Here is a 26,538-nt window from a genome sequence, read left to right as displayed (position 1 = left end):
TGCTGATCTCAGCCTGCCTGGTGGAGCTTGATTAAAGGAGGCCCAACACTGCTGCTGAGAACCGGAGACTGGGTGCGCTGATTGCAGGCGGTCTAGAGTGACCATCAGAGGAGAGTCTGGGCCTTGTGACCTGTTGGGGCCTCTTGCCCTGGGGCTGGTGACTCACAGGAGGACAATCGACTGTACCGCAGGGGGTGGACGGCAGGAGGTGCTGGGGGAAGCCGACAGGCAGTTGCTGGACACTGGGACACAGTCGGACGCTGCCCCTAACTGGCAAAAGGCTGAGGCAGAGCGCGCTGCGGGGGCTGGACTGAGCCCGTCGGAATGCAGGAGGCCTGTGGTGAGACCACAGCGACGTGTATGGATTGGCGGCAAAGGCCAGGAAAGATGGCGCCCGGGGCGCGTGGCCGGACACAGGGCAGCGAGTCTGAGGGCTCTGGCAAGAGGGGAGGCTCCACTGGCCTCTCATGACTCCCATCCAAGACTATAACCAAATCCAAATCCTCCACTGCCACCCAGGCCAACACCATCGACAAATACACGTCCCCGACGGGGGGAGGAGGAGATACGCACGCTGGAACTGTGGCGGAGGGGTCTGAAACTTCGTTGGCAGCCATTATGCAAGCCATCCAGTCACTTCGAACGACACTGGAGACGAAGATTGACAAGGTGGCCATCGAGTTGACACTACAGTGGGCTGACCTCAACAAAACGTCGGCAAAAGCCACTCAGAATTCTGCGGACATTGGCGAACTTCGGAGCTCTTACGGGGCAGTGGGAGGGGGTAACCCTAAATATTTGCTCCCTCTATGTCCCCCCAAGGTTGCAAGGCACCACCCTACCTGACACTGAACATGCCGACTGGGGTCCTACTCCTGGGAGGCGATATGAACGATGTGATGGCGGGGGACATTGACAGGTCACTGGGGCCGTCCCCAAGAGGGAGGGTGAGCCACCTCCGAGATTTCACACAGGCGCTGCGCTTAGTTGACCTATGGAGGGCCCATAACCCCCACACCCGACAATACACACTGGATTACCTATTCACACAAACGAGTGGCATGAACTCCTTTCATAGTGGCTGTCACAAGGCAAGGGGTATCTCGGACCATTCCCCAGTGGAGGTAAAGTTGCGAGGCCCTGGGAGGGAATGGGGTGCACCCCCTAGGCTGGATGCTTTTCTATTTAAGGATCAGGAGTTTCAGACGCAGTTTAGGGAGCGAGTGGACCAATATTTTACGGACAACGTCTCCTCCACCGCTTAGATCGCGCGGGAGGCATACGACTGTAGTCAGGGGGTTTGTGCAGGTAGAGGTGGGTAAGCGGAAGAAAGAGAAAAGCGCCCAAGTAGATAGACTTGAATTGGAGCTGCAAGAACTGGATAAAGAAAGGGAGAAAACGCAAGAACAGCAGGATAGGCGACACAAATGCCGCCTCCTGGAGAAGGAAATGAAGGATATGCTCTGTGACCAAGCGAGGTTGCGAGCACTAGCTACCAAGAGACGTGTGTATGATTTGGGTGACAAAGCCAACAAGATGATAACCCGGCTGGAGCGAGGGATAGGGATCGCAATTGAGTTCCCGGGATTCAAACTCAGGCGGGGACGATGAGTACCACGAGTGTAGAAACAGCGGAGGAATTTGCCTGCTACTACGAAACAGTCTATCGGTCCCAAACTCAGCAGAATGCGAGAGAGTGCGAGGATTTCTTGACCCCCCTGCGGCTACCCACGTTGGAACCAGTGGATAGGGACATTCTGGATTCTGACATCACAGTGTCGGAAATAGAACATGCCATGGGTGACTTGCAGGCGGAGAAGGCGCCGGGGCCCAATGGCTTTCCAGCAGAGGTGTTTAGGTGTGTCTCTAGTAGAATTGCACCCCATATGCTGGAAATGTACAAGGAGGCTCAACAGGCAGGGTGGTTGGTGAAAGATCTTCGATCAGCCACAATTGTGGTGATTAATAAATCTGGTAAGCCACAGGACAGATGCAGTTCTTACAGGCCAAAAAACTATTCTTAACTTTGAAACTAAAGTCCTGGGCAAGATTTTAGCCACCAGACTAGGAGCTGTAGTGCAGTCACTGATACACCCAGACCAGTCCGGTTTTATGCCCCATAGGAGCACGCGGCTTAATCTGAGGCACCTGTATGGGGTGATACAGATGACACCTGGCCGGCCAGACACACCGGCGGCCCTGCTCTCGCTAGACGCTCACATGGCCTTTGATAACATGGAATGGCAGTACATATATGCAGTCTTGGCCAGGATGGGGTTTGGCGACAAATTTCGAGCGTGGGTGAGACTCCTATTCTCCGACCCGCTGGCGAGAGTGAAGGTTAACGGGGCATTGTCTAGGGAGTTTCATCTAGGACGGGGCACGAGACAGTGCTGCCCGCTCTCTCCGACCGTGTTCCCGTTAGCGTTGGAACCTTTGGCGGCGTGGGTGCGGGCGGACTCCCGAGTGAGGGGCATAGACCTGGGGGAGGCTGGGAGGAGCGTATCTCGTTGTACGCTGATGATGTCCTCCTATATGTTCAGCGTCCAGAGACTTCCATTCAGAGACTGCTGGAGATCCTCCACCGGTTCGGTACCTTGTCAGGATGCCGCATCAACTGGGACAAATCCCTGGGTCATGTTTTAGCGGGCCAGACGCCTTGCCTCACAAGTGAGTGCGGAGGATTGGTATGGAAAGAGGTCTTCCGCTACCTGGGGATCTGGATCGCGAAGACAGAGGCGGACTATATGCGTTTGAACGTAATGGCTCAGATGGAGCGCCTACGCGGCAACGCCGAGCACTGGAGGACTCTCCCTCTGTCCCTAATGGGGCGAGCGGTTATATTTAAAATTATGGCTCTCCCCCGTCTGCTCTATGTGCTACAAAGCGCAGCGTTCATGGTACCGGAACAATTCTTCCAAACGGTTGAGTCGGAGCAGCGCTCATTGCTGTGGAGTGGGGGTTGCCCGAGGATCGCTCTGATGAAATTACAGAGGGGAATGTATGAAGGTGGGTTAGCGGTCCCAGATGTCCGACTGTATTACTGGGCGACCCAGCTGATGAATGTGAATGGCTGGTGTTTGCTCCTTGGAGGAACCGGCGTATCGGGTGGACCACATGGTCCTCGGGACTGGCACCTATCTGGCAGCCCTCTACAATAGGGGATGAGGCCACAGGTCTCTTCCACCTTAAACGGCTGCAGCGGTGGGAATTTGGAAGCGTGCAACGAAGTTGTTGGGGTGGGGGGCGAAACTCACATCTCAGACCCCATTGTCGGCCCGAAACTTTCTTCCAGCAGTGGTAAAGTTGAAAGGCCTCCAGGCATGGAGCCTCATAGGCATTGATAGGCTAGGAGACCTTTGGAGAAGGGGAGACTTGATGGACTTTGTGTCCCTACAGGCAGAATTCCAAATGAGGAGCGGGGAATTCTTACACTGTCAGCAGCTCAGACACGCCATTCATGAAAATCTGCCGGCCGGGAACAACTCCCGGAATATGCCCCTCTGGAGGATAGGCTGTTGATGGACCCAATGGTAGACAAAGCAATTTCCCTGACGTATAAAAAACTGATCAAAAATCTGACTGATCCCCTGAGTCCCCTGAGGGAGAAGTGGGAATCAAATGTAGGGCTATTGGAGGACGATTACTGGAGGCAGGCACTACAAGACCCGCGTGAGGTAGCAATTCGAGCTCATCCAGCTCCGTATTCTGCACCGCTCCTATACCCCACGCACGACGCAGTATAGTATCGGCTATGCCGATTCGAGGTTCTGTCTGAGGGGTTGTGGGGAGGAAGGCACGTTTTTCCATATATTATGGGACTGTACCAAGATCGGGGCTTACTGGTCCAGATTATCTGACATCATGGGGGAGGTAGTAGGGTCGGGAGTCCCCTTGGAGGCTCGTTGGCACATATTGGGAGTCACGAGTGATATCACATGGTCTAAAGGCGACAAGATCTGGTTAGCCTTAGCTAGCATGGTTGCAAAGCGGAACATAGCGAGACTATGGGGGAGTGAGGTGATGCCAACAGTGGAAGACTGGGAGAGGGACCTGGATTGGTGCCAGAGGGCCGAAAGAGTCATTTATAAAAGCAGGGGATGCCCTAAAAAGTGGGAGAAGGTGTGGGCAGCATGGAGGCAATATAGAGGGGAGCTGGTAAATACCCAAGACATGTCTGGGTCTAATTAGTTATGGGGGAGAAATTGCCAGTTACTCCACACACTGAGACGGAAGGGAGGTGGGGGGGAGGGAGGAGGGAGCGGGGCGGCAGAGGGTACAGTGTCATCATAGTACCTGCAGGAATGCTCACGGTGGAGAGATCCACGGAGGGGGTGACTAGCGGATTGGCTGTCGGGGTGGGGGGCGATAGGGGGGACTTGATCTACCAATGCAAGCTTATTTGATGATGTGTTATGCTATGTAGCATTGTCCTATCTGTATCACCGTCCTACTTCTGATGTCTTTTGTGCGATTGTATGGAGCCTGTTTATACAATAAAAATGTTTTTAAAAAAATAAAAAATCTGAGCTGTATGGTTTTGATTACTTGTTAAATTAGACAGTATTGGAAAACGTCTACCCTTCCTTGTCCACCCTTTCCTTTAAAACTATCCAGTGTTATGTATCAGTCTTCACCAGAAAAAGTCTCCCACCTGTTTTATATTTAGCCTGCTCATAAATTTGTGATATCGTGTCTCAGCCCTCACTGGTACTCCATCAGTATTTATTCAAGGCAAAAAGGGGAAACTTGCTATGATTAGCCAGTCTCCTTGCAATTTGTTTTCATTGCTTCTCCACCATACAATAATGTTTTTCTAAACTATGGGGTTCTGTGTCTTGGCCAACTAATATCTGGAGACCTCGGCAGGATAAGCCACTGTGCTTTCCATCTGTATGTGCAGCATGACTGACTGTTCAGAAAACCAATAACGGGCATAATGAGTCTGTTCCATTAGCCCAACTGACTCGAGGCTGTGCTCAAGCCCGTATCTACTTCTGAGATGCTGATAGAACAGTTTAGGGAGCCTAACTGGAATATACAATAAAGATGAAAATTCTGGTACCCCCTCCATGTTCAAATGAGTCTCTGTCCATTATATATAGTGGAAGCTTACTCCATATTATTGCTGTGCAATGTGCATTCTGCAATACCTTACCATAGTAAACATTGGTTCCTGTTGATTCTGTTTACAATTTGGTGCAGGGTTCTGTCAACATAATGGAGCACTGCACCAAACTGTTTTCTTTTCTATTTTCCAAAAGAAAATCCTGAAATGGGATTTTCTTTTTGGAAATGTAAAAAAGATGCTTCCCTCTCCAAGGGAGCCCTCTCCCATGGTGAAGGGAGCATTCAGTATCTTACCCTGGTGGTGATGGCCAGTGAAAACGGACTCTAAATCCGTCCATCTAAATTATGTGGGTAAAATTAGGTCTGCGATGGCCTTCACTCCACAGGGTATTTGGAAGGGTTTAAGAATAGCAGCGAAGGAGTAGGCTCTGCTGTGATCAGACTTAAAAGCGGGTGGACCTTAGGTTTAACGGGCGGACCTTCATTTTGGTAGTATATAAACTCTGTTGTGACAGAGTATACATACCCCAATGATATAAATTGACCCCTTTCACATCAATTAGTGTCTCTTTAAAACCGGAAAACTGCCTTGCACATTAACATACATCCTATTTGGGGATGTAATTACTTTGTGCATGAGGAAACTTCCTATGTATAAGGCTAGTTGACTTCCCCGAATGAGCAGAATATCGAGAAATACTTATGATTACTACTGGCCCATTACTCGCCACCATTCATCAGCAAACTCATTGAAAAAGGAGTCTTTTTTTCAGGTCCATCATCACATTTGTACTAACCATATTGTGCCCAGCTACCAGTCTGGCTTTAGAGCAGTGCAGATCGAAGACCACTACTTTACAGATCCCCGGTCCCAGGATGCTTGTTTCTGTTACAGGGAGGACCTGGTCTGGACTGTTCCCATGAGGCACAGGGTCAAGATTGATTCGCATATGGCTGGGTCCAAACTGGGGTGGCTTAGTGGGTAAACGAGTGATGGATTCAACCCAGATCTTTTGACTTGGGGAGAATGTTTGTATTGTCAGCATTCCGTCCATCATTTGTTTGCTGTAACACACTGTAAATATCAAGGCTTGTGGTCTAAAATGAAGCGCTACCTCTTTAATCCACTATAAGACGTTCCCTGCCCCTTAATCTTGCATTTGCAGATTCCTGCTTTCTATCTTTCCCTCTGAAAATATCTGTTGCAAAAAATAAGTGCGGGTCCCCATAACTAAGTGCCGGTGCTCCCACCGGCAACCACCAACTCAAATTAAGCTCAGAGTGTTCTTCTCTGGACCACATTCATTCACCACTGTGAGGACATCTACAGCATCGGTGTCTGGTTTTTGCTCTGGTTAAGCCAACGCCTTCTAGTTCCACTGGGAGACCCATGATCGCCTCAGAAAAATGGCAGCAGATCAGGCCCTGGGTAACCTGGAGCACTACCTTCATCATGCGGCCAAGAATTGAGTGCGTCTTCCACCCATCTTCCAATAGAGTAACTTCCCCTCCTGCTCCACAGGAATTACTCCAATCACACACACTCACACAGTATTGAGATGCAGTCCATTGGTAGCAGTTATTGCTCCCTTAGCTGGCTCCCAGATACCCGAAGCACTGACCCATGCCAGCTATCCCATCAAGTGGCTTGGACATAAGAGTTCAGACAGAGTTGGTCAACACTCTCACCTCCAGGATCTGCCCCCATAAGACAGCTTAGCACTGGGAAATATTGGTTTCCATCACTCATAAGGGAGCATAACGGGTATGCGAGTTGGTGAGGAATATGTTGGCGGAGATAAAGCATGTAGTAGATATGAGTGGGAGGACAAAATTACTTTTTACTTAGGGTGACTACACTAGTTGCACTATCCCTGATGTAATCTTAATAAAAGGCTGCAGGTAGGGCTGCTTGCTTTGTGGATGACTGCAAATATTATTTTTCTGTTGTAGATGAAAGAAATGATTACATTTTAAGTATTGGTGATAAGGGCCTTTGCAGTCTGTAAAAGTAGTCCTCTTAAAAGCATCCATGTTAGAGACATTACCAGAAGTGGTACCTGGAATATTAACAAAATGCACATTTTATGTGATGCCTGTTGTGTGTGACCAAGGGAAGCTTTCTCAGATGATGCCATGTGCTGTCAGTTTTGCCTGTGTGTATAGTGTTCACTTCTACTGCCTGTGCGGCACCAATTTTCTGTGGGCGTAGGAATTTTGCTCCCTACGCTCTCTGCATGGTACTCCTGCTCCTTCTATACCCCTCCTGGCTCTTTTCAACATGTGCCTCACTTGCACCATGTGGGTTAGCTGCGCCTTTTCCTCCCTACCATTCATGAGGGAAGCTGCCGGGCCTTCATTAATCTAGCAATATAGGGAAGTACTTTGTGTGGCGATGTTCTCCTTGTGAAAGGGCAGAATGCTGTATTTCATAGTGAAGTCAGTCAATGATTGAAGTGAGCTGCCTTGTTTCCCGTTGATGAATGCTCAAGTGGGTGTAAGCAAAATGAGAATGAAGCAATCACAGATGAATGGATGACGTGTGACTAAAAACCCCCATGAGTAACTATGTTCGACATATCATTTTAGTAAAACCAAAAGGTTTTGGCTAACCCATACCTAACAAAGTCAGTTGTTCTGCCAGCCTCTTGCCTTAAAGAAAGAGAGAAAGAAAGAAGGCAAGCAAGAAAAACGTGTTGGAGATGCTGTTCATTAAATGCAATAAAGACAGTTTTTCTCCCTGAGCAAAGTTCATTAAAGAACCATTGGTGAAACTGAGTCTGGAATAAATGTGTTCTGAAGGGTTGCCCACTTATGAATTCACATCCTATAAAATGTAAGCTTTCAGTTTGTGTACTGCATGCATAGTAAAAAAGAGGATAAGTTAATATAATAAAACAGTTTCAAATGGATGCAACCTGTTATTCTGTGAAATACTAACAGTCAGATAAACAAAGGACTCTCAAAAGGGAATTTACAACAGCATTGGCAGGAGACTGGAACGGATGAAGCTGGAATGCGCCCTGTGCTCACATCTGGTAGAAAATGTCCTGCTATCATATTAGGCACTCCTAACCAAGACAACACTACAATAATACAGTTTAAAAAAACAAAAGCCTTGGCCTGAAAGGGAACTACCTGGTGTGTGGATGGTATGCTTGTGAAAGGGATAAATGCAGTCACTAAGTAGGCTGACCCACTGCCCCAGGCTATATGCTATAGTAAGTTGGATCAAAATGTGAATAGCACAATAACAGATAAGTAGATTAAGAGAGGTGGCCCTTTGAAGTAAGTATATAATGCATATAATATTGGTAAAATCAAAAAGTCTTGGCTAACACCAGACCTAATTACATTTGTTGCTTAACTGAGTAAATAACTTAAGGGTTACTTCAGTAAATTAGACACAGTGCCTGATTATTTGAGGCAATAGATTCAGGACAAAAGACTGAGCCAAACTTGCATGTAGTCAATTATATGTCAAAATATAGAGTAAAAATATTGTTTGGGTCGAAGTATTGAAGCCTAAATATCGAGAGTCCAAATATTATGAAGGTATGTGCAGATGGAGAAGTATTGATTTCGTGTATTTAACTCTACCTGTACCTACCTCGAAGATGTATATATTTCCAGTGCATATATGTAGAGTTATGTATAATAAACCTATACTTACCAATATATACTTACAATGTTTTGGCACCTATATTTTGGCCCCACAGTATTTTTCCATGAGATTCTGATGGAAAACTCCATTGCCCCAGAGAGTAGTTATAGTTGCTTGGTGGCACATTACTTCGGGAGAGTTGCCACATAACTACCCTTCCTCTCGTATTACACAACTCCCACTTTTAAATTAAACGAATTTACTCAAACTTCAGATACCTGCAGACCGACCAGCAATTCCTCAAGAGAATGTGGCAGTACAGCGCAGAAGATCAGGGAGCCAGAGAAAGTGGTCTGCCTACTAGGCAGGGGAACAGGGAATGCATGCTGGGAAGTTGGCAACATGGCATGTGTGCAGTGTGAGGCACTGGGAATTTAACGTGTGTCTTGCATGCCCAAATGGGTAGATGAGTTAGCTGTGCATCAAAGCAGGCATCATCATAGCCACTTCACTAAAGTGTCCAGCTTCCCGATAAATTGACAAAGCTTAAGGAATGTGTTCTGCTTTCTTGTTTTTCAGATCCAGTTCCACGTCACAATTGGCCACACAGCCCTTTCTCTGTACATCGATTGCCCCTTCCCAAAATGGATGCACTGGGCTCTCATTGTTTATGCTATTACCTTTATCGTCCTCTTTGTCAACTTCTATTACCGGACATACAGGGAACCCAAGGCATCTTCAAAGGCTGGAAAAATGGCGACAAATGGAGCCGTGTTGAATGGAGCATTCAAACCAGAGAACAAAGTTTTAGTGGAAAATGGAAAAAAGAAGAAAAAGGGAAAAGCTAAAAGAGAATAAATTAATCTTGGCCTTTATTGCTGTTGGCACTATTGAAACCTCGAGTTGATTTATAGCATAAAAAAAGACGCATTCAAGTTCTTTCTGTTGTCACAGAACTTATTTTAGGTTTCTATTTAATTTGCAAGGGAACACAAACCGCACTGAGTTAATTGTAGTCTTTTAGGTTAAGTGTTTACATATTTTGTACGGGTTCTTTGACATTTTCAACATGTGTAGGCAACACGTGCGTAAATGTAAGAAAGGTGTGTAGTAAATTATTTTAGCATTGAAATGGTTCTTGTTGTTCGACAAGAATTTAGTTATTTTGGAGGCAAGCATTCATATAGTAAGTGAACTTGTTAATCCTTCTCATTTGTTTAATAATTTATTTTGTAATTAACTTATTATACAGCTGTCATGTTTTGTCTCATCAAAACATTCAACACATGTTGGCTTGGTTGGCTGTGCAAGACTATCCGTTTCAGCTCACAGGAAATGTTTGATACTGGTAGTACGTGTTGAGTATGTTTACAGATAGGTTGGTTGCCTGTCTGGAAGTTGTGTCTGTTGAATATTTATGGCTGTTGCACAACTGGAAGGATTAGATGCTGGAAGCATCTGCTGAATTTGCATGGACATATTTCTTATGGTCATGCCTCAACTAATGTTATTTCTAAAGCAGTTACTAGCTTTCGAACCCCGGGCACAGACTCGTTAGTTTGAATTAGTGAATACACATGTCAGTAATTTCTAGGAAACCTACCAGTAGCTTTTGAACCTTTTCAGTTTTCTCTGCACTCCTATGTAGCTATGCTTACCTGGATGGAGGCATTTTCATACAAGAATGCTTAGCATCATCTGATTTGTTTTTACTTTTCTAATTGCATTTAAGGCATAAGGCACCGCTGTTTGCAAATCTGAGCATCCTAAAATTGATGAGGAGTTCTGTTCTATATTTCTGCTTGCAAGTTCTTTGCCTTGATAAGTAAAAGTCAAAAGAAATGTAGTCGTGTGATGGGGGAAAATGTTGATAAGTAATTACAGATAGGGTGTAGGGTCATCTGGAGCTTTTATTGGATGTAGCTAATCCCCCCCGTTATTACAGTGTCCGCTTTAGTTCAGGTCTGTTCAAATGGAACTACTTCCAAGTCAATGTTCAACATGTTTATTAAATAAACTGAAACTACCAATGAATGTAAGATGTGTAACGTAATTAGTCCAATGAATGTTTTTAGCCACAGTGCCCTAAAATGCTGTCAAGTCTCACCAAAGTAAGCATAGCTGAATGAGCACTAGAACACTGGCTTCTGGCAGTATCTTGCAAACAACCTGTTTATATTATCTTTGCTTGACTGTGATAAAATGAAGAGTAGTAATGTATTAGGATATTGCAAGATATCACAAAGTAAAGGACTACATTGGTGTTTATTGATGGAGCATAGAAAACCCTTATCATGTACCTTCCCTCACATACTATTACTTTGTCATATATTGAAATCCTTTTCCAATGCTGCTCTCTTTACTTCACTAGAGGCAAGACAGATTATGCAAAGCCCCCTGATTTGCAGCCTCTGATGACTGAGGCTGGTGCTGAACTACTAAGGTACTGAACCTTCATCTAAAACATACAGAAACTCATGTAGACTGCAGAAATCCGCAAGCAAGCATCTGATTTATGTATCGATTGATGACTGGATTGTGTGACCTAAACCCTTCCGAGACAGCTGTGTAGGCAAGATTTAATTTAGTATCCAAAAAGTATCTTTAGTTTATAGCCCTTTGTTCTTAGTATACACTCAAATGTTTGGGTCAACATTATTGAGCTACTGAACTACCTAATCTCATGTTATCCGATCTTTATTAGAAAAATAATTGTCTTTACTACCCAATGGAGTAACAAGGCTAGGCTCTTCTACTCCTCAACAGAACAATTTAATCAGGATTTCAAGATACCCAACAATGTGATAATATGCACGGACGTATCTTGTGTAATTGTTTTTAATAGATATTGTTTATGGGTATCCTAAAAACCTAAATGCACAGTGAATTGACAAGCCACAGTCTTGTGAATTTAATGACTTATTGCCAGCTCTGCACGCCAGAGCTGTTACTTGTGAAACCCAGTGATAAGCTTGTTCTAACTTCTGGTTCTTCATTACCTTGCACCAGCTTTATAAGACCAATGCTGTTGTGCAAGGGCTGTCTTGTTATGCGCAAACCATAAATAACTCTATTCATAATCAGGATTTTCTAGACCACAATTATTTCTGCAATCCCATTCATAATGTAGACATATGTTTTTAAACTAAGTATTGGGATTAATTAAAAAAGTGCTTCTTTTCCTCCTATAAACAGAGAAGCAGAGTTAAAGAGTTGACATCTTGTTGTTCTGCCCCTGCTTTGTATCTTGGCGCATGTCAAGAGTTTGAATTTCTCCTAATTATTCAAGTGATCATTCAGCTAGACAGATCCCCTAACTTGTGGTATTCTTTGTCTTGTATGTAACAAAGTTGGTATCCCTTGAATGAGAACAAAATACTTCTTGAAAATAACAATTTTAGACATGCATGTACCCAGTCTCTATACTGTATTCAAGGTGTTATTGTCTGCAGAGTGCGTACAAAAAGAAAAACACATAGTTTGCTTTACAAATCATGCAAATATTAGCAACAAGGAGTTTTTTGTAATAGTCTGCTATCTTTTTTGGTTTCTGATGTTATTTCTGTGGAGCCTAGGACAGTGGGAAAATAAGTAATTTCTATATTCTTCTTTGCTAAGGTTGGCCCATGATAAGAGAAGTTTTAGGTTTCCCAACATATTCACCCATGTAAGTAATCTGAAAAGCTTCATCTTTTCAAGATTTTGAGGTTATGTGGTTGCAGTTGGTGATACTGTTATATTGAAGGTTAGTGGGCGGATAGGAAGTGGAAGTATAGGAAGTGGAAGTGAAGGGGTGATCTGGGTACTTTAGTAGAAGAGGATATTTCTTTTTATATTCATTGTTCAACTGAAGTAATTCTAGTTAATGGATCTAATACATTTTCTAAATATGTTTGTTAGAGCAAGAAAGTGCAAGCAAGAGCTCTAGTGTTCAATTACAATCCCTAAGAAAGCGTAATGAATTTTTTTGGGCTAATAATATTCGTGCAAGCTACTAGTGACAAAACATATCTGTAACAACATAAATGGCATTACAGTCCTTTTATTTGAACATATTATAGACTAAGAATGTGCTTCTTGTTCCATTTGCTGTCCATACTTATTTGTATTCTGCTTGTTGCTGTATTTCATGGGTGCTTGATTTCTTCCCAATGTGGCTGCTGTTTTTGTATTAAATGCAAGAGATCCAGGATTGACTTGAACGTGCTGCTGTATTATTAGGACATACTTTTGCTTGAGCAAAATCTTTTCTAATAAACTGAAAAATCGAGGAAATATTTCCCCATCAAATCTATGCCTTTCTTCTTAAGGAGCATGCCATATTCCTTTTAGCACCAAAGGCAAAATGTGTTATTTGTGTATTTGTAGCACACTTGAGTTATTTTGCGTAGCGCTCATGACTGTTATCAGAATATAGTGTTAATCTAACTATGAATGTTTTTCAACTGTTTCCCATATCTAGTTTTTGTGAATGATATATCAGTTTGGAGTAAATAAATGAAAGAGCTGTGTGAACTTAGTGTTGAGTTATATATTTTTCTAAGGCATGCTCAGGGTTCCAAAATTCATAGGTTTTGAGTCAGTGGCATGCTATCTGTTCAATATGTTTTGAAATTCCTTCTTCAACATAGCCATACAGGGACATATCACAGTTTAGTTAAGTTATTTATACAACAGTTAGATCTGTTATAAAGGCTTAGAAGAGCTGTGCCTGAATAGATCTGATGTAGGTTTGAATTCTTTTTAATTAAGCAATAAATATTAAAATCCTTAATAACCTTAGTGGTTTTATTACGTAATATTGAAAATATGATTGTTTACAATGGTAAAGACCTACACTTTCTGTTTTACAAGGCTATGGACTAATACTAAGCCATGTTAGAAAGCGGAACTTTAAAAAAAAAGTTATTCAAATAGTCTGAGCATGCCATTGACCGTGTTTTCACAATCCCAATATGCTCCCTGACCTTTGCCATTCATTTGATGGATTGTAGCCCTGATTTAGAGGTAGCTGTTTGTTCCAGTATTGATTTATGCTATGGTTAACTAACATAGGTTTTACATGTCTACTAATCTGATCACTTGAATAATAAGGATATATAAAAAATGACTGTTTTTAGCAAAGATTAGCTATTATTATCAGAATAGCACTTACAATATTTATAGAACTATTCATAACAGGTGCTTCTGCCTAGTATAACACCGAGTTAGTACATTTGTGTACAGGGTAAATATGTTGCCTTATTATAACAGTTATTGCTCCTTTTTTACTTGTAAGGTACAAAGTATACACTGATACGTTTGTACGTTCTTTTTGAACTGAAATTTCCAGCAGTGGGCTACTTTGCATAATAGGTAATGAACAGTGGACTTTATTACCACCTCTTTGTCTTTACTGGTGTGAGTTTTTATTTGCACTAACGTATGAAATATCTGTTTTGTTCCCAGAGATTGAAGACTCCTGTAGTTTATATATTTGACCCAAATATACAAAAGACCTGAAAGAGTAAAGATTTTTGTCTGATTCGGCCATTGTTGAGAATATCTGTGTAGGATTCATCTGCAAAAAGAGAAAAATGTGAAATAGATTATAACATAGCCACAGTAGAAATGGGCGTCTTGGGACAAAAGTGTTTCTGGTTGTTACTTTTTGCAAAATGGAAAAGCTGTGTTATATCAAATGTATTTTTCTGCATTCTCCATGAGGTGTACCAGCTCAAGTTAACATAGTTTTGAAAAGTTAATTTTATGTATGGTGGTTACTTCATTTTGTGAAACACTATTCATAGATTTCTTCTTTTGTTAGAAGGAAGAACACTTTGCTGATGTATTAAAATTATGCACATAGAAATTGTGTACATAAATACTGTATTTAAATGTATAATCCTATGGCTCAATTCTAATCTTTTTCTATTCATTATTATCATGTACCTCCTGAAATATGTGCAAAACTTTGCATGTTTTCTTCCATGCTAGGTCACTCTCCATTGGTCTGGTTGGCAGGAGTGTGAAGAGAAATACAACAACTGTAATATGGTTTGGAACAAAAAAAGAGTTCCTCTCTGACACATGAACATGGCAGCCAATTTTGAAACAAGAGTAGGTCTCCATCACCAAAAATGCAGCATATCAAGAACTTTTCAAATATTTAGTCTTCGGCACAGAGTTAATTTCTTTTGGTTATGGTTATCTTGTGCTTAAAAGTATGAATATTTTTTGTGTGGATGGATAGTAGGAATAATTTGAGCCTAGACACCAGTATTGATCTATTGTATCATATCTGCCTTTTGAACATTGTGTCTCCATTGTTAGTCTTCTTCGCGAAACTATGGAGAAGAACTGCAGAGGTCCTGCATGTCATGAAAGATTAGGTTTGGGCCATTGCTATGTCAAGTCCTTCATGTGCTGTGTGAAGGCTGTATACATATGTATGTGTTCATTTGATTCCAATCAAGTGCAGCAACTAGGTCTAAATAAAATATTATTTATTATGAATGCATTTCAGGTGTGTGTTTAATGCTGCATATTAGATTAATGGTCATATAGTGTACCAATGGTAGTTTGCTCAATAGCTTAAATGATGATTTCTATGATGTTTCATGCTAGTCCCTCAACGAATCGTGGTATTACTCGATATGTGTTTAATAACGCAAGTTATGAGCCATATCAAATAATGAGGAGAGAGAATTCCTTTGTATGGAATTGGATTCCTAGGGAGTACTTAAAAAAAATGTAATCAAGCAGCATATTGAAAGTGCTCTTGAAATGATGTTATGTTAGCACCTTTTTAGCTAAATATAAGAATTTAATGTAATCTCCCCATCTTCCTACAAGATTCTTTATTTTAGAGCCCAGGACAAGTATTTTTACTTCTCGCTCTGCGTTGATTTGCCTTGATAGTTTTTTTGTGTATATTGCTATTTACACCTGGATAACTGTTAAGTCTTTCAACAGTGTCTGGGCAAAAACTAAAAGCACAATGTACTACAGTATGGGAAGAAGAAATAAATCCTACTACTTCATAGTCCAGGGTTTCTCTGTGTTTTGCATAAGGCCTATTACTGCACTGACAATCTGTGTATATGGGTCTCACTACAGGACCTTATTTTCATCATGGTAACAATGTTAGTCTGAAAATGTAAAGTAGATGAAAGGTTTAGAAAATATACATATCTTCATTGTTGGCACATCACTTATCAACACTGCAATTGCTCGTAAGAGTAGCTATAAAGGGTACCCTCTATGGCATAAATCTTAGCACCAACTGTGTCATTGGCCGGATTGTTTCTTCACTGTACAAATCAAAGAAATAAACTAGCAATTGGGCATTTCCAAAAGAGTTTGGTAAATACAAAAATATTTTAGTTTCCTCTAATAAATAGCTGTCAAGCAATTCATTATGAAACTTTAACATCACACTGCATACCAGGTTAACAACCCAATTAAAATGAAAAAAATAATAATAAATCAAGAATGTAAGACAGTGTTGAGATTAACAAAATGATAAATAAAGAACACACTTTTTGAAATGTGCATATTTCTATTCCAGCTCGATATAATGCCTGTTTGCATCATAACATTGTGCTGTCAGAACTTACCAGGACTTGCCGGAGCTTAAAATGTGTGGAAATGTACCCCTTTTCTATGGGTACACTGCTGCAGGGTCACCCTTTTGTCCACTGGTTCACAGACCAACAAAATAGAGATCAGCAATGGAGTTGGAAATAAATAACAAGTTTATTACTCATGAGTGGGACCACATCCCCACAGCACTCTCAAGTGCTGCCTGAGGTAGTACACAGGCTTCACAAACCAGTGCCTTTTAAATACAGATTTTGTGCGGTGTAAGCACGTGAACAGATATAGGAAGAACACACATTTTAGGAATAGTTCTCAGCAAACCAGGGCAGATGAAAACTACATGGTCAGCAAAGTGGGAGGGGGAGCAGAAATGCTTGGGGCGTGGGCAAGCAGCGAAGTGAGATGCTCCCTAATCCACTAGCTCCGTAGAAACTGGCTCACCCACATCCATCCGATGCACTAATCCGGCTCATCGAGGTAGGGAAGCGCACCGGAGACTTAAGCGGAGTGATATCCACTGACTACCGACTTTGTAGGTCGCCTGTACCCGAAGTTACGGGTCTCGCTAGCTGGCAGCTTGCAGAAGTGCTGGAGCCGGGGACTAAAGTGCCGCCCAAAGCCGCCGCAGAGGCAAGGAGATACCGTCCATGCTACACGTGAGTCCCGGACCCTACAGAGTGTTAGGTGTCGGGTAGTCCTTTGTTTATGATCATGCCTTGTGATCACATGACAGGGAAGTAGGATAAAAGGTGGTCCTACCTTTAGCTCGATGCTTGATATCTGCCAGTGTTTGGATTCCTACCCTGGTTGTTGGCTGACGTTTTGCTGTTGGATTAAGCTCTTCCCTGCTGTTTTGGATCCCTCATTCCTTGGGTTGTGTTCCCCCCCCTTCTCACGGGCTCGTGAGAAGGCTTGCCGTTTTTTCCCTCCTTGTTGTCCCTGTCACCCCCTGTCCTAGTTAGTAGGGTGCCCTGGGTTCCCCCTTCCGCCCGTTTTTTATACTTAGTTACTGCCTTCGTGTTTTTTTATTTTGCGTGTGTCCGGGGGCCCCCGCTCACACGAGCGTTGCATTGTATTCATTTTTCTCTTCGGAGAAAGCAACGCGGAGTTCAGAACGGAGCGCCGGCGGGCTTCAGCGCGTCTTCGCTGTTGCCGCCCTCCGCTTCTTTGTTTGCGGAAGTGACGTTTTGGGTCACTCCGCGAAGGCAGCGCTGAGTCTTGGCAGACTCGGCTGGTGTTACGAGTGCTCTACTACTTGGCCACTTAAAGAGGGTTTTTGCAGGCAGTGTCCTTTTTCCCTTTCCGGGCCAGTATTCTTTTGTTTATGGGTTTTATGGCCTTTGCGACGACAGCGTCCTCTCCTTAACTGCAAGCCCCATTTCAGAATATTGCAGTACCAAGAGTGTGGAGCTGATATACACTCTGATGCTTTACGAAGCCAAGCCTGCATATTAAGGCGGTAAGAGGGGATTGTGTGTGTGATCCAAGGCATGATTATGGAGGGCTGGGTAACATCCTATCTGCAGTGAGATTAAAGGGGTGTGTTGTTTTTTCTATTACAGTTTGGTGCAGAAGCGTAAAGCAGGAGGGAGCTGTCTTCTTTTCGTCGCCAAGGGTGGAAGACTTGGTGTCTTTACATTATTACCACCCTCTTTTCAGGTCCCCTGGTGCCCACATAGTATTTTGACCTGTGGGGGTCCACGGGGCTGGTTAAGGGGATTGGTGCATGCTACGTCCCTGCAGTGCTTGGGCCAGTGGAGACCTAACACAGAGACCTCTAGGAGCTTGCTCTTTTGGTGCAATTGGCCCACATTGGACCTCGGAAGAATAGTGGAGTCCGAAGGAAGATTTGTGCCTGCACGGGGAGCCCCAATGACGGCCACTAGCTGGTTCCAGGCCGGAAGGGAGGAGCGTAGACCTCCGACCTGATGCTACAGAGCTCCGGCCAGCCGTACACATCTGGAGATGCGGTGCAGGGGTCCTGGTATTGTAACTGAAGGCGTGAAAAACAGCTTCCCACGCTCCCCTTCCTTTTCAACCTGTCCCACTTCGTCGAGGATGAGAAGGCAGGAACCCAGAGGCCACCCTTCCCCCCATCTTTCCGAGACAAAGGCACCGAGCAGTGAGCGGTGGAATCCGCAAATCTAGAGAGGCACCCCGGACCGTTTGTGCAAGGCTGGTTGTCTTTAAGGAAGCTGACCAGCAACTCACCTGAGGCTGAAAGCCACAAGCTCGACTCACATTGTGGTGTGCTCACTTAGCACCGTGTGGGGTGAGATCAAACCTGTGCCCCAGGATTGTCCACCGTCTTAGAGGCTGTGCGCTTGTGAAGCGGGAAGCCACACCATCCCCCCCCCCATTTTTTTTTTTTTTTTTTTTTTTTTTGTATGTTCTTATATAGCGCTCGACTACCCGGAGGCATCTCGGCGCTTGCCTTGGGAACCCGTCCTGGCTTTTCCCTGTGAGATAGCCCCTAACGGGAATCCCCAAGGTGAAAGCCAGGCATCCCGCCGCGGGGGGCCGTTGTGGAGATTAAGCAAGCTTAATGCCCAGAGTTGCAGAGTGTGAACCCATGATTAGGTCAGGCACCGAAGCGAGAATTATCGAGTCCGTGGACATTTGAGCTCAAGAACCCTGCCGCGTCGGGAATTGAACCCTGGTCCCGGGTCTGACCTCTGCTTCAGGGTCTGCCTGCTCTAACCAGTGAGCCACACTTCTCCTCCATTGCTACCTGGACTTGTTATCCAGCTGGCATCTGAAGACCAGAGACTGAGAAGCAACTCCATGCTGTGTAGATTACTACTGGGGCTGAGAAGATTGAGGTGCCATATTGTTAGGGCCTACAGACACCATGACTCCGCAATGGAAAAAGGCAAATCCACAGGGACGAAAGGTTCCAAAGCGGTTCCAGCTAATAAACTAGACCGATATTCCCTCCTCAAATACACTACAGGGCCATCACTCCAGGGGCAATTCCGCCAGCGATCAGGGAGGGACAACCAGGAGTTTTCGTTAAAGGATGTCATGGACGCGATAACCAGTGTAAAGACCTCCTTGGAACACAAAATGGACTCCATTGCCTCACCAAACTTAAGGAAAAAGTCAAACAGTTGGAAATCATCACTACAACTAGCTTAGTGGGAGATGTTGCACAACTTCAAGGTGAGATCAAAGACATACAGACCTTCCGTAAATTCACCGAGCTAAAGCTGGACGATTATGAGGGGTGCCTTTGGCGCAACAATCTATACATTTTGGGGGTGCCGGAAAAAGCAGAGGGGCAGACCCCTGACCTCTTCATGGAAGACCTTATCCTAAAGGACATGCCGCCTAAGGGCCTCAGTACGTCTTTGTCATCAAAAGGGCGCACAGGGTCCCGGAGGGCTGTCCAAAGCCAGGGGCTCCCCCCACACCCAATGCTGGCGAGAGTACTGAATTTCCGGGATAGTGATGTGATCCTCCAGAACGCCAGAATTGGGACTCCTCTCTGCTACGATAACGCCAACATCACCTTCTTCCCATACTTCACGCAAAGGGAACAGAGGCAGAGACGGACATTCCTCATGGTGAAAAAGAAACACGGGGAGAAAGGCTTGAAATACACCACGCTGTTCCCAGCTCATCTTCGTGTTGAGGCAGAGGGACGAGCCTGGTTCTTTGAACGACCGGAGGAGGCTGCTGACTGGATTGAGAGCTGGACGGATCGAGCCCAGAATAATTGCAGTAGTGGTGATGAGACAACCACACCGCCCCACGGAAGACTGGGTCTGGACAGAGGTTGTGACTCTTCTGAGTGAACTTAGTCCCGTGATGTGCTGAGACAGGTACCTGGCCACACCTTGGCCGATCTCCATTGGGGGTGCTTCCTCCCAATCGTTGACACCCAGAACAGTGGTGCGTGACTCTCTTTGGGGACTAAATAGTTCTGGTTTGGGCGGGGGGACGGGAACGGTATTCTGCGCCCCTATCTTCTCTACTTTTAGTTCACCAATAGGACGACAGGCAATCTGCAAGGTTTTTAAATGGCCAGTTCTACGCCCAGAGGGTATAGAAGCAGGGTGGGGGGTTGTTGGGTTGGGGGTTTATATTCGTTTGTTGTTATGGTTTTAACATAGGCAATATGTCTTGAATCTATTGCAGAGGACGCAAAGACTCATTCAGATCCCAATGAGTGCACAGTGGGACAAAAGTGTTAAAATATTGAGCTGGAATGTTAACGGGCTTGGGGATAAGATCAAACGCAGCGTCGTCCTCCAGTATATTAAAAGACAGGCCCCTGATATTGTCAAGCTTCAGAAAACACACCTGGTCGGAAACTCCTGTAAAGCGATGCACAGATGGGGATACAAAATGATATCTCATGCGGGGTTTACTTCCAGCTCACGGGGCGTGGGCATCATGATGAAAAATTAATTCCCCCTTACTGTGAGTTCCACATGGACGGACGACCGGGGCAGATACATAGGAGTGACAGGCACATGGGAGGGGCGATCTAGAACACTTATGTCAGTCTACGTACCACCAGGCCTGCAAAGCACCAAATGTAAAGATCTAGGCGCTATTCTGCTCTCTGTACCAGATGGTCTGTTAGCCCCTGGGGGCGACTTTAACTCTGTTGTTTCGGACGCATTGGACCGCAACCCCCGTGGGAAGTTGGGCCATCCTTTTGTTGGCTGCCGGACTTTCTGGATGCCATGGGATTAGCAGATAGGTGGAGAACATAGCACCCGGGCAGGTTACAGCACACTTTTCACTTGGGGGTACATCAGTCTTTCCCGTATAGACTACTGCCTAGTCCCGCCTCATAAGTTACCCACATCCACAAAATCAAGCACTTAGCCACAGGCATTTCCGACCACTCGCTGTTATGGATTCATATAGTCCTCAACCGGATTAGAGTGGGAAGACGCCCCAATTAACCCATCGTACTTCCGTGATCCGAAAATCCGCAACGATCTCATCAAAGCCATAGACTATTATTTCCTAGAAAATGAAGGGTCTGTGACCTCTTCCTAGACATTATGGGAAGCTTTTAAGACTGGGATCCGGGGGTCAACCTTATCTTTAATCTCCGGAATGAAGAAAGATAACCAGAAAGAGATCTCGGACATTGAGGTCCATATCTACCGGTTGGAAAGAGAACTAGAAACAGGAGGTATGCCAGAGAAACTCCACTCACTCAGCCTTCAACAACACGAGTAAAAGGCACTGGTGACTGACTGCTAAAACTCTGGGGAGGGAAACCTGGGCAGAATATACGACCTGGGAGATAAAGCAGGGGAACTAATAGCGTAGCTTGATAAAAAAGAGTGGGTGAGCAGACTGGTTCCTGAGCTCAGAGACGATGGTGACGTTTCCCTTACAGAGCCACAGGATATTGCAGACAAGTTTGCCAGTCATTTCAGTGCCGTATACACAGCTGTAGCCCTGCACACTGAGGGGGACTCCATGAGTTACTACAAGATATTAGGCTCCCAAGATCTCTTTAGAGGACCTTCTTTTTATGGAGAGTGCACTGACAACGGATGAAATAGCGCAGGTAATACGATCTTTAAACTCAGGGAAAGCCCTTGGTCCCAATGTAATCCCCATCGAGTTGTACAAGCTTCGACCTGATAAAGTGGCACCATATTTAAAAACTATGAGGAATGCAGGGAGGGGGGACACTACCAGCGGATCAGGGAATTACCAACATAGTCACCTTACATAAAGAAGGTAAAACCAAAACTGATTGTGCCTCGTACAGGCTCAAATCTCTTCTAAACGCCGAACCCAAAATTCTGGCCAAGCTCTTGGCTAATCGCCTGGTCAGAATAATTGGGGGCCTTGTTCACTCAGACCAATCCAGCTTTATGCCACACCTGAATACTGCCCTCAATCTGCGTAGAGTTTATGGAGTGCTGGGTAGAGCAAACCCGATCCAAGAGCTGGCCATGATTGTATCATTAGACGCAACCATGGCATTCGATACTATTGAATGGCCCTACCTCTGGGCAGCATTGGTGAAGATGGAATTTGGCTCGAACTATATCCAATGGGTACGCCTCTTGTATAATGAACCCATGTCACAAGTGGTGGTCAATAACAAAAAGTCAGCCACGTTCACGCTCAGCCATGGGACCCGACAGGGGTGCCCGCTTTCCTCTTTCCTGTTTGCCCTAGCCCAAGAACCATTGGCAGCATGGATCGAGAGAGATCCAATTATTCGGGGACTACGTTGGTTCCCAGATTGGGAAGATCGCATCTCACTTTATGCGGACAACATATTTCTTTATCTTGCCTCCCCCAGGAAATCCTTAGCTGCTGTTTTGGATACCCTGGCAATTTCCCATAGATTTTCTGAATTCTCCGTCAACTGGAGCAAGTCTTTTTTGTATGTCCACAAAGGGGACCCGCCCGTCCCACCAAGAGAATGTCCAAAACAAATTAACACAGTGTGCTTTAAGTACTTAGGAATATTTATCTCCCAAGACCCCTCACTCCGATAAGCCTACAATCTCCTCCCGCCTTTACACAAACTCAGACAAGACATATCCAGCTGGAAGTCACTTCCTCTCTCACTATTCGGCAAAGCAAATTATGTCCTTGCCCCATTTCCCTTACGCCCTACAGAACTCATTGGACCCTGTCCCGTTGGCATACTTTAGAGAAATTGAGGGCCTCCAGCGGGACTTGCTATGGGAAGGAAAACCGTGCATCGCCTTGAATAAGCAGAGATTAAACTGGTACGACGGGGGCATTAGCCTCCCCGATATCAAAATATACTATTGGGCAGCACATTTAACAGCCATTAATCACAGCACCTACGGTCACCCCGGCAACCCTGGATATACCATAGATAGATGGCTCCTTCCCGGAGGGGGACTATAACAGGGCACTCTACTCCACACCTGAGCGATGTACATTGACAGGCCCCACCAAATACTCAGTCCACGTATGGCATGTTGCCACTAAATTCCTAGGATGGGGATATAAGCTAACTTTAGTGACTCCCCTATGGGATTCTGAGAAACTAGGTAACTTATGGAGATCAAAGGGATTCGATACGTGGGAACTCATCAAGATCTCACGTATCAGACATTTGGGGGGAGGGTGAGATGAAGTCCTTTACCACACTGCGAAAGCAATATGAGTTGGCTGACACAGAGCGTTTTAGGTACACTCAAGCCCAACACGCATTATGCTCCATTCTACTGAAGGGTTCCACTCCTCCCGAATCTTCGCTGTTGGAGGATAGAATATTAACTGGCCACGTACCCGAAAAAACGAGTTCTTTAATATACAAGAAATTGATAAATAACATGGTAGACCCCCTTCAATCATTACGGGAGGAGTGGATAAGGGATAGCATCAAAATGAATGATGAAGACTGGAGGGAGGCGATATCTTCCCCGAGGGTAGTCGCAATTCCGGCAATGAAGAACCAGGGTTTAACCCAGCGGTGTAAGGGGCACGCCTAAGATCTTCGAGTTCACCTGTCTTGGTATACAGAGACACGGAATACTTCTGGATGGCATCAGAGACCAAGTTTATTAGCTGCAGCTAGTAACAGTGATCCTAGAAATACACCACGGTGTAAATTCTCAGGAGACTGCTCATTTTACTAAGGCGAGACGTCTCCTTTTATACCCAACTAGCAGCCCGCCCCAGCGTTGCCTGGGGTAGAAGGGGGCTGGGGGCTGCATTTCAGGTTTGCGTGCTCTCCCGTCACAGGCCCCCGCCCGCCACGACATTGTCTGTGTCCCGGACAATGTTGTGGCGGGCGGGGGCCGGGGCGGGAGAGCACGCAAACCTGAAATGCTGGCTTCCCCTACCCCCGCCTGCGCTGACATTCCCCAGAAGCCCGTGGCCCGCCCGCCCCGACCCTGGCTGCCCCGGATTCTTACCTTGCCTCTGCTGCTCACACCGCCAGTCCATATTTCTCCGCTCCGCCGCTCTGCCACTCACCACCTGTCCGCCGCCGCTCCTCCCCGCGCCATATCCGCCTCTCCGCTCTGCCGCTGGCCTCACTTCACCGCTCCTCCCCTGCGCGCCATGTCCGCCGCTCCTGGGACGCTGCTCCTCCCCTGCTCCTGACGTCGCGGCCGGCGCTACTTTGGGGGAACTACTTTTTGTAAAAATTTAACTTTTTATATAACGTTTATTTTTAAAAAATTTTAAAGCCTATGACCATGTACACACCCTGCCGATTTCAACGGTGTATCGGGTGTGTAGATTGGCGCTGTGGTTCCCGAGTTTACCTTGCCTAAAGGTGCAAGTTCTCTCTTTATAATAGTAGTATAGATATGCACATTATAAATGTACACCCACTGCACAAAATTCTAGCCCATAAGGTACATTTTCAAACAAAGTATCACATAACAAAAACTCAATTTACAGTATCACAACCCAAAAGTTAATTATTAGGAATGTCCCAAATTCAATATCCACAAGCTGGACAAACCTATAATTGAAAGCATAACCCATGTAATGAAGAAACATAAAAAAGAAACAGTGTCAGATGCTGAACAAGATAAGGCATGTGCAAGGAAACTAAAAGTTAACGATGTCCTGAACATTGATTGACAATCTCAGACAAAGATCGATCAGGGAAATTGGCTTTGCGAGGTCAGTTTCAGGTAAAGAGGTCAGTTTCTCACAGTTCATTTGAGAGTCAAAAAGAAACCTAGTTAATGTATACATGAACTAAGAAGGCCAGGCCACTTTGTTTGCCAGGCTACCTTCACAGGCTTACGTGAAGGCAACACAAAATGGTTGCACAGAACAAAATGGAATCCGACTCAAGAATTACAAAACCTCAGACCCTCCTTTTGCCATTACGTAGGCAATAACCTAAGACTCATGTTAATCTGAATCTAGGTCTATGTTGATATTCATTAGGTCATCAAGGTGTTGCTGTAGCATCTTCTTATTATTCTCTACTTCTCTCGGGACAGGTCTCAGAACACACATAGTAGCACAAAGACTACAAATGACGGGACCACACTGGATGCAAAGACAACAAGAGAAAAGGATGGTTAAAACCATACTAAGGAATGTCAGAGTCTTCCATCCCCATTTGGACAGCAGTCCCCAAAACCATCCCGCCAATGACCAGTCTCCTTCGTCTACATGGATAGACTCTTAGATTGTATACAACCTAAAGATGGCTTGGTACACTGTAGGGGCATTATCTGGTATGTAAACACAGCAACTGGATCCAATCAATTTACATACTCCTCCTCGATCTGCAAGTATGATGTCTAATACCAGACGGTTCTGCAAAGTCATAAGGCGGTCCGCTTGAAGCTCAACTGTAACATTACTAAGAGCACCTGCTGTCTCCTTAATAGTAGCTTCAACAACGTGGACAAGCGGTCTAATATGCCTACTATTGATCATAGGACTCCAAAAGGGCAGGAAGCCCCTGAAGAAATCTCCTACTTCGTGTGCTGCAGTATCTTCCTGATTGAAGACACCTGTACCATATCTCGTTCTATGATAGTCTGAAGCAGTGTATGTCGGGGAAAGCAGAAACGCCACATAACACGTTCCTGAAAAATCATGTGGCAACCATGTGTAGGCTCTGTCATGACAAACAAAATATGTGCCTTTAGCTGGCACAAATGGTGGAGAAGTCCGAGATGAATAGACATAGGTTTGAGCACACACACTCTTACCTAGCTGAGCTTTCGGATTCCGACCATTACCTTGCAAACAAAAATAGCCTCGGTGGGGTACAATCTAAATAGGGGGAGACCTTTTTCGTCTCTCCTTCTCTGTCAAGCTGGTACTATATCCAGTCACGTTCCAACCAATGTAAGCCTGCACCTAATCCTTAGGAATAGCATTATATGCATCAATATCTCGGATCATAGCTACTATTCCCCTTATTAAGGCATTATTACTCGAGTTATCTTTAAGGGAACATAAGGGGCATAGATAAACATGGTCTGAAAAGCCCACACAGACCCATTAAAAGAAAAAGGCAAAAATAAATATGGCATACCTTTATCTGTCGTATGAGGCAAAAGACCACAAACCCAACAGTTAGTGGTATTTACTACTAACTGATGCTGATGCAACAACTGTATGAATGAGTTGTTGACAAATTCTGATCTCCTTGTCTGTTCATGTTCAGGCAACGTATAAAACTGGTGCAAAGAAACAGTAGTGAAAGAAAGCATAGGTTGGGAGGTGGGTGCAGATGTCTGTTGTGTAGCATAGACAGTCCAACCCACACAAGCTAACGTGATAGTTAAAACGTCAAAAAGCACAATATTATAAAACATTTGCATTTATCA

At 44.8% G+C, this 26,538-nt stretch overlaps 1 protein-coding gene across 1 annotated transcript in view; it reads left to right on the top strand.

Moving 5' to 3' along the window:
- Positions 1-13,189, top strand: part of ELOVL4 (ELOVL fatty acid elongase 4) — a 184,402-nt gene extending 171,213 nt beyond the window's left edge. The window contains exon 6 of the mRNA XM_086926545.1: positions 9,254-13,189. Within this exon, the coding sequence (XP_086782671.1) occupies positions 9,254-9,532 (279 nt within the window). The 3' untranslated portion in view covers positions 9,533-13,189. The remainder of the gene's footprint in view (positions 1-9,253) is intronic.
- The last annotated feature ends 13,349 nt before the right edge of the window (positions 13,190-26,538 follow it).

The sequence above is a fragment of the Lissotriton vulgaris genome, chromosome 6 (genome assembly GCF_964263255.1).
Source record: "Lissotriton vulgaris chromosome 6, aLisVul1.2, whole genome shotgun sequence".
Taxonomy (NCBI): domain Eukaryota; kingdom Metazoa; phylum Chordata; class Amphibia; order Caudata; family Salamandridae; genus Lissotriton; species Lissotriton vulgaris.
This window is presented reverse-complemented; position numbering and strand designations above follow the sequence as displayed.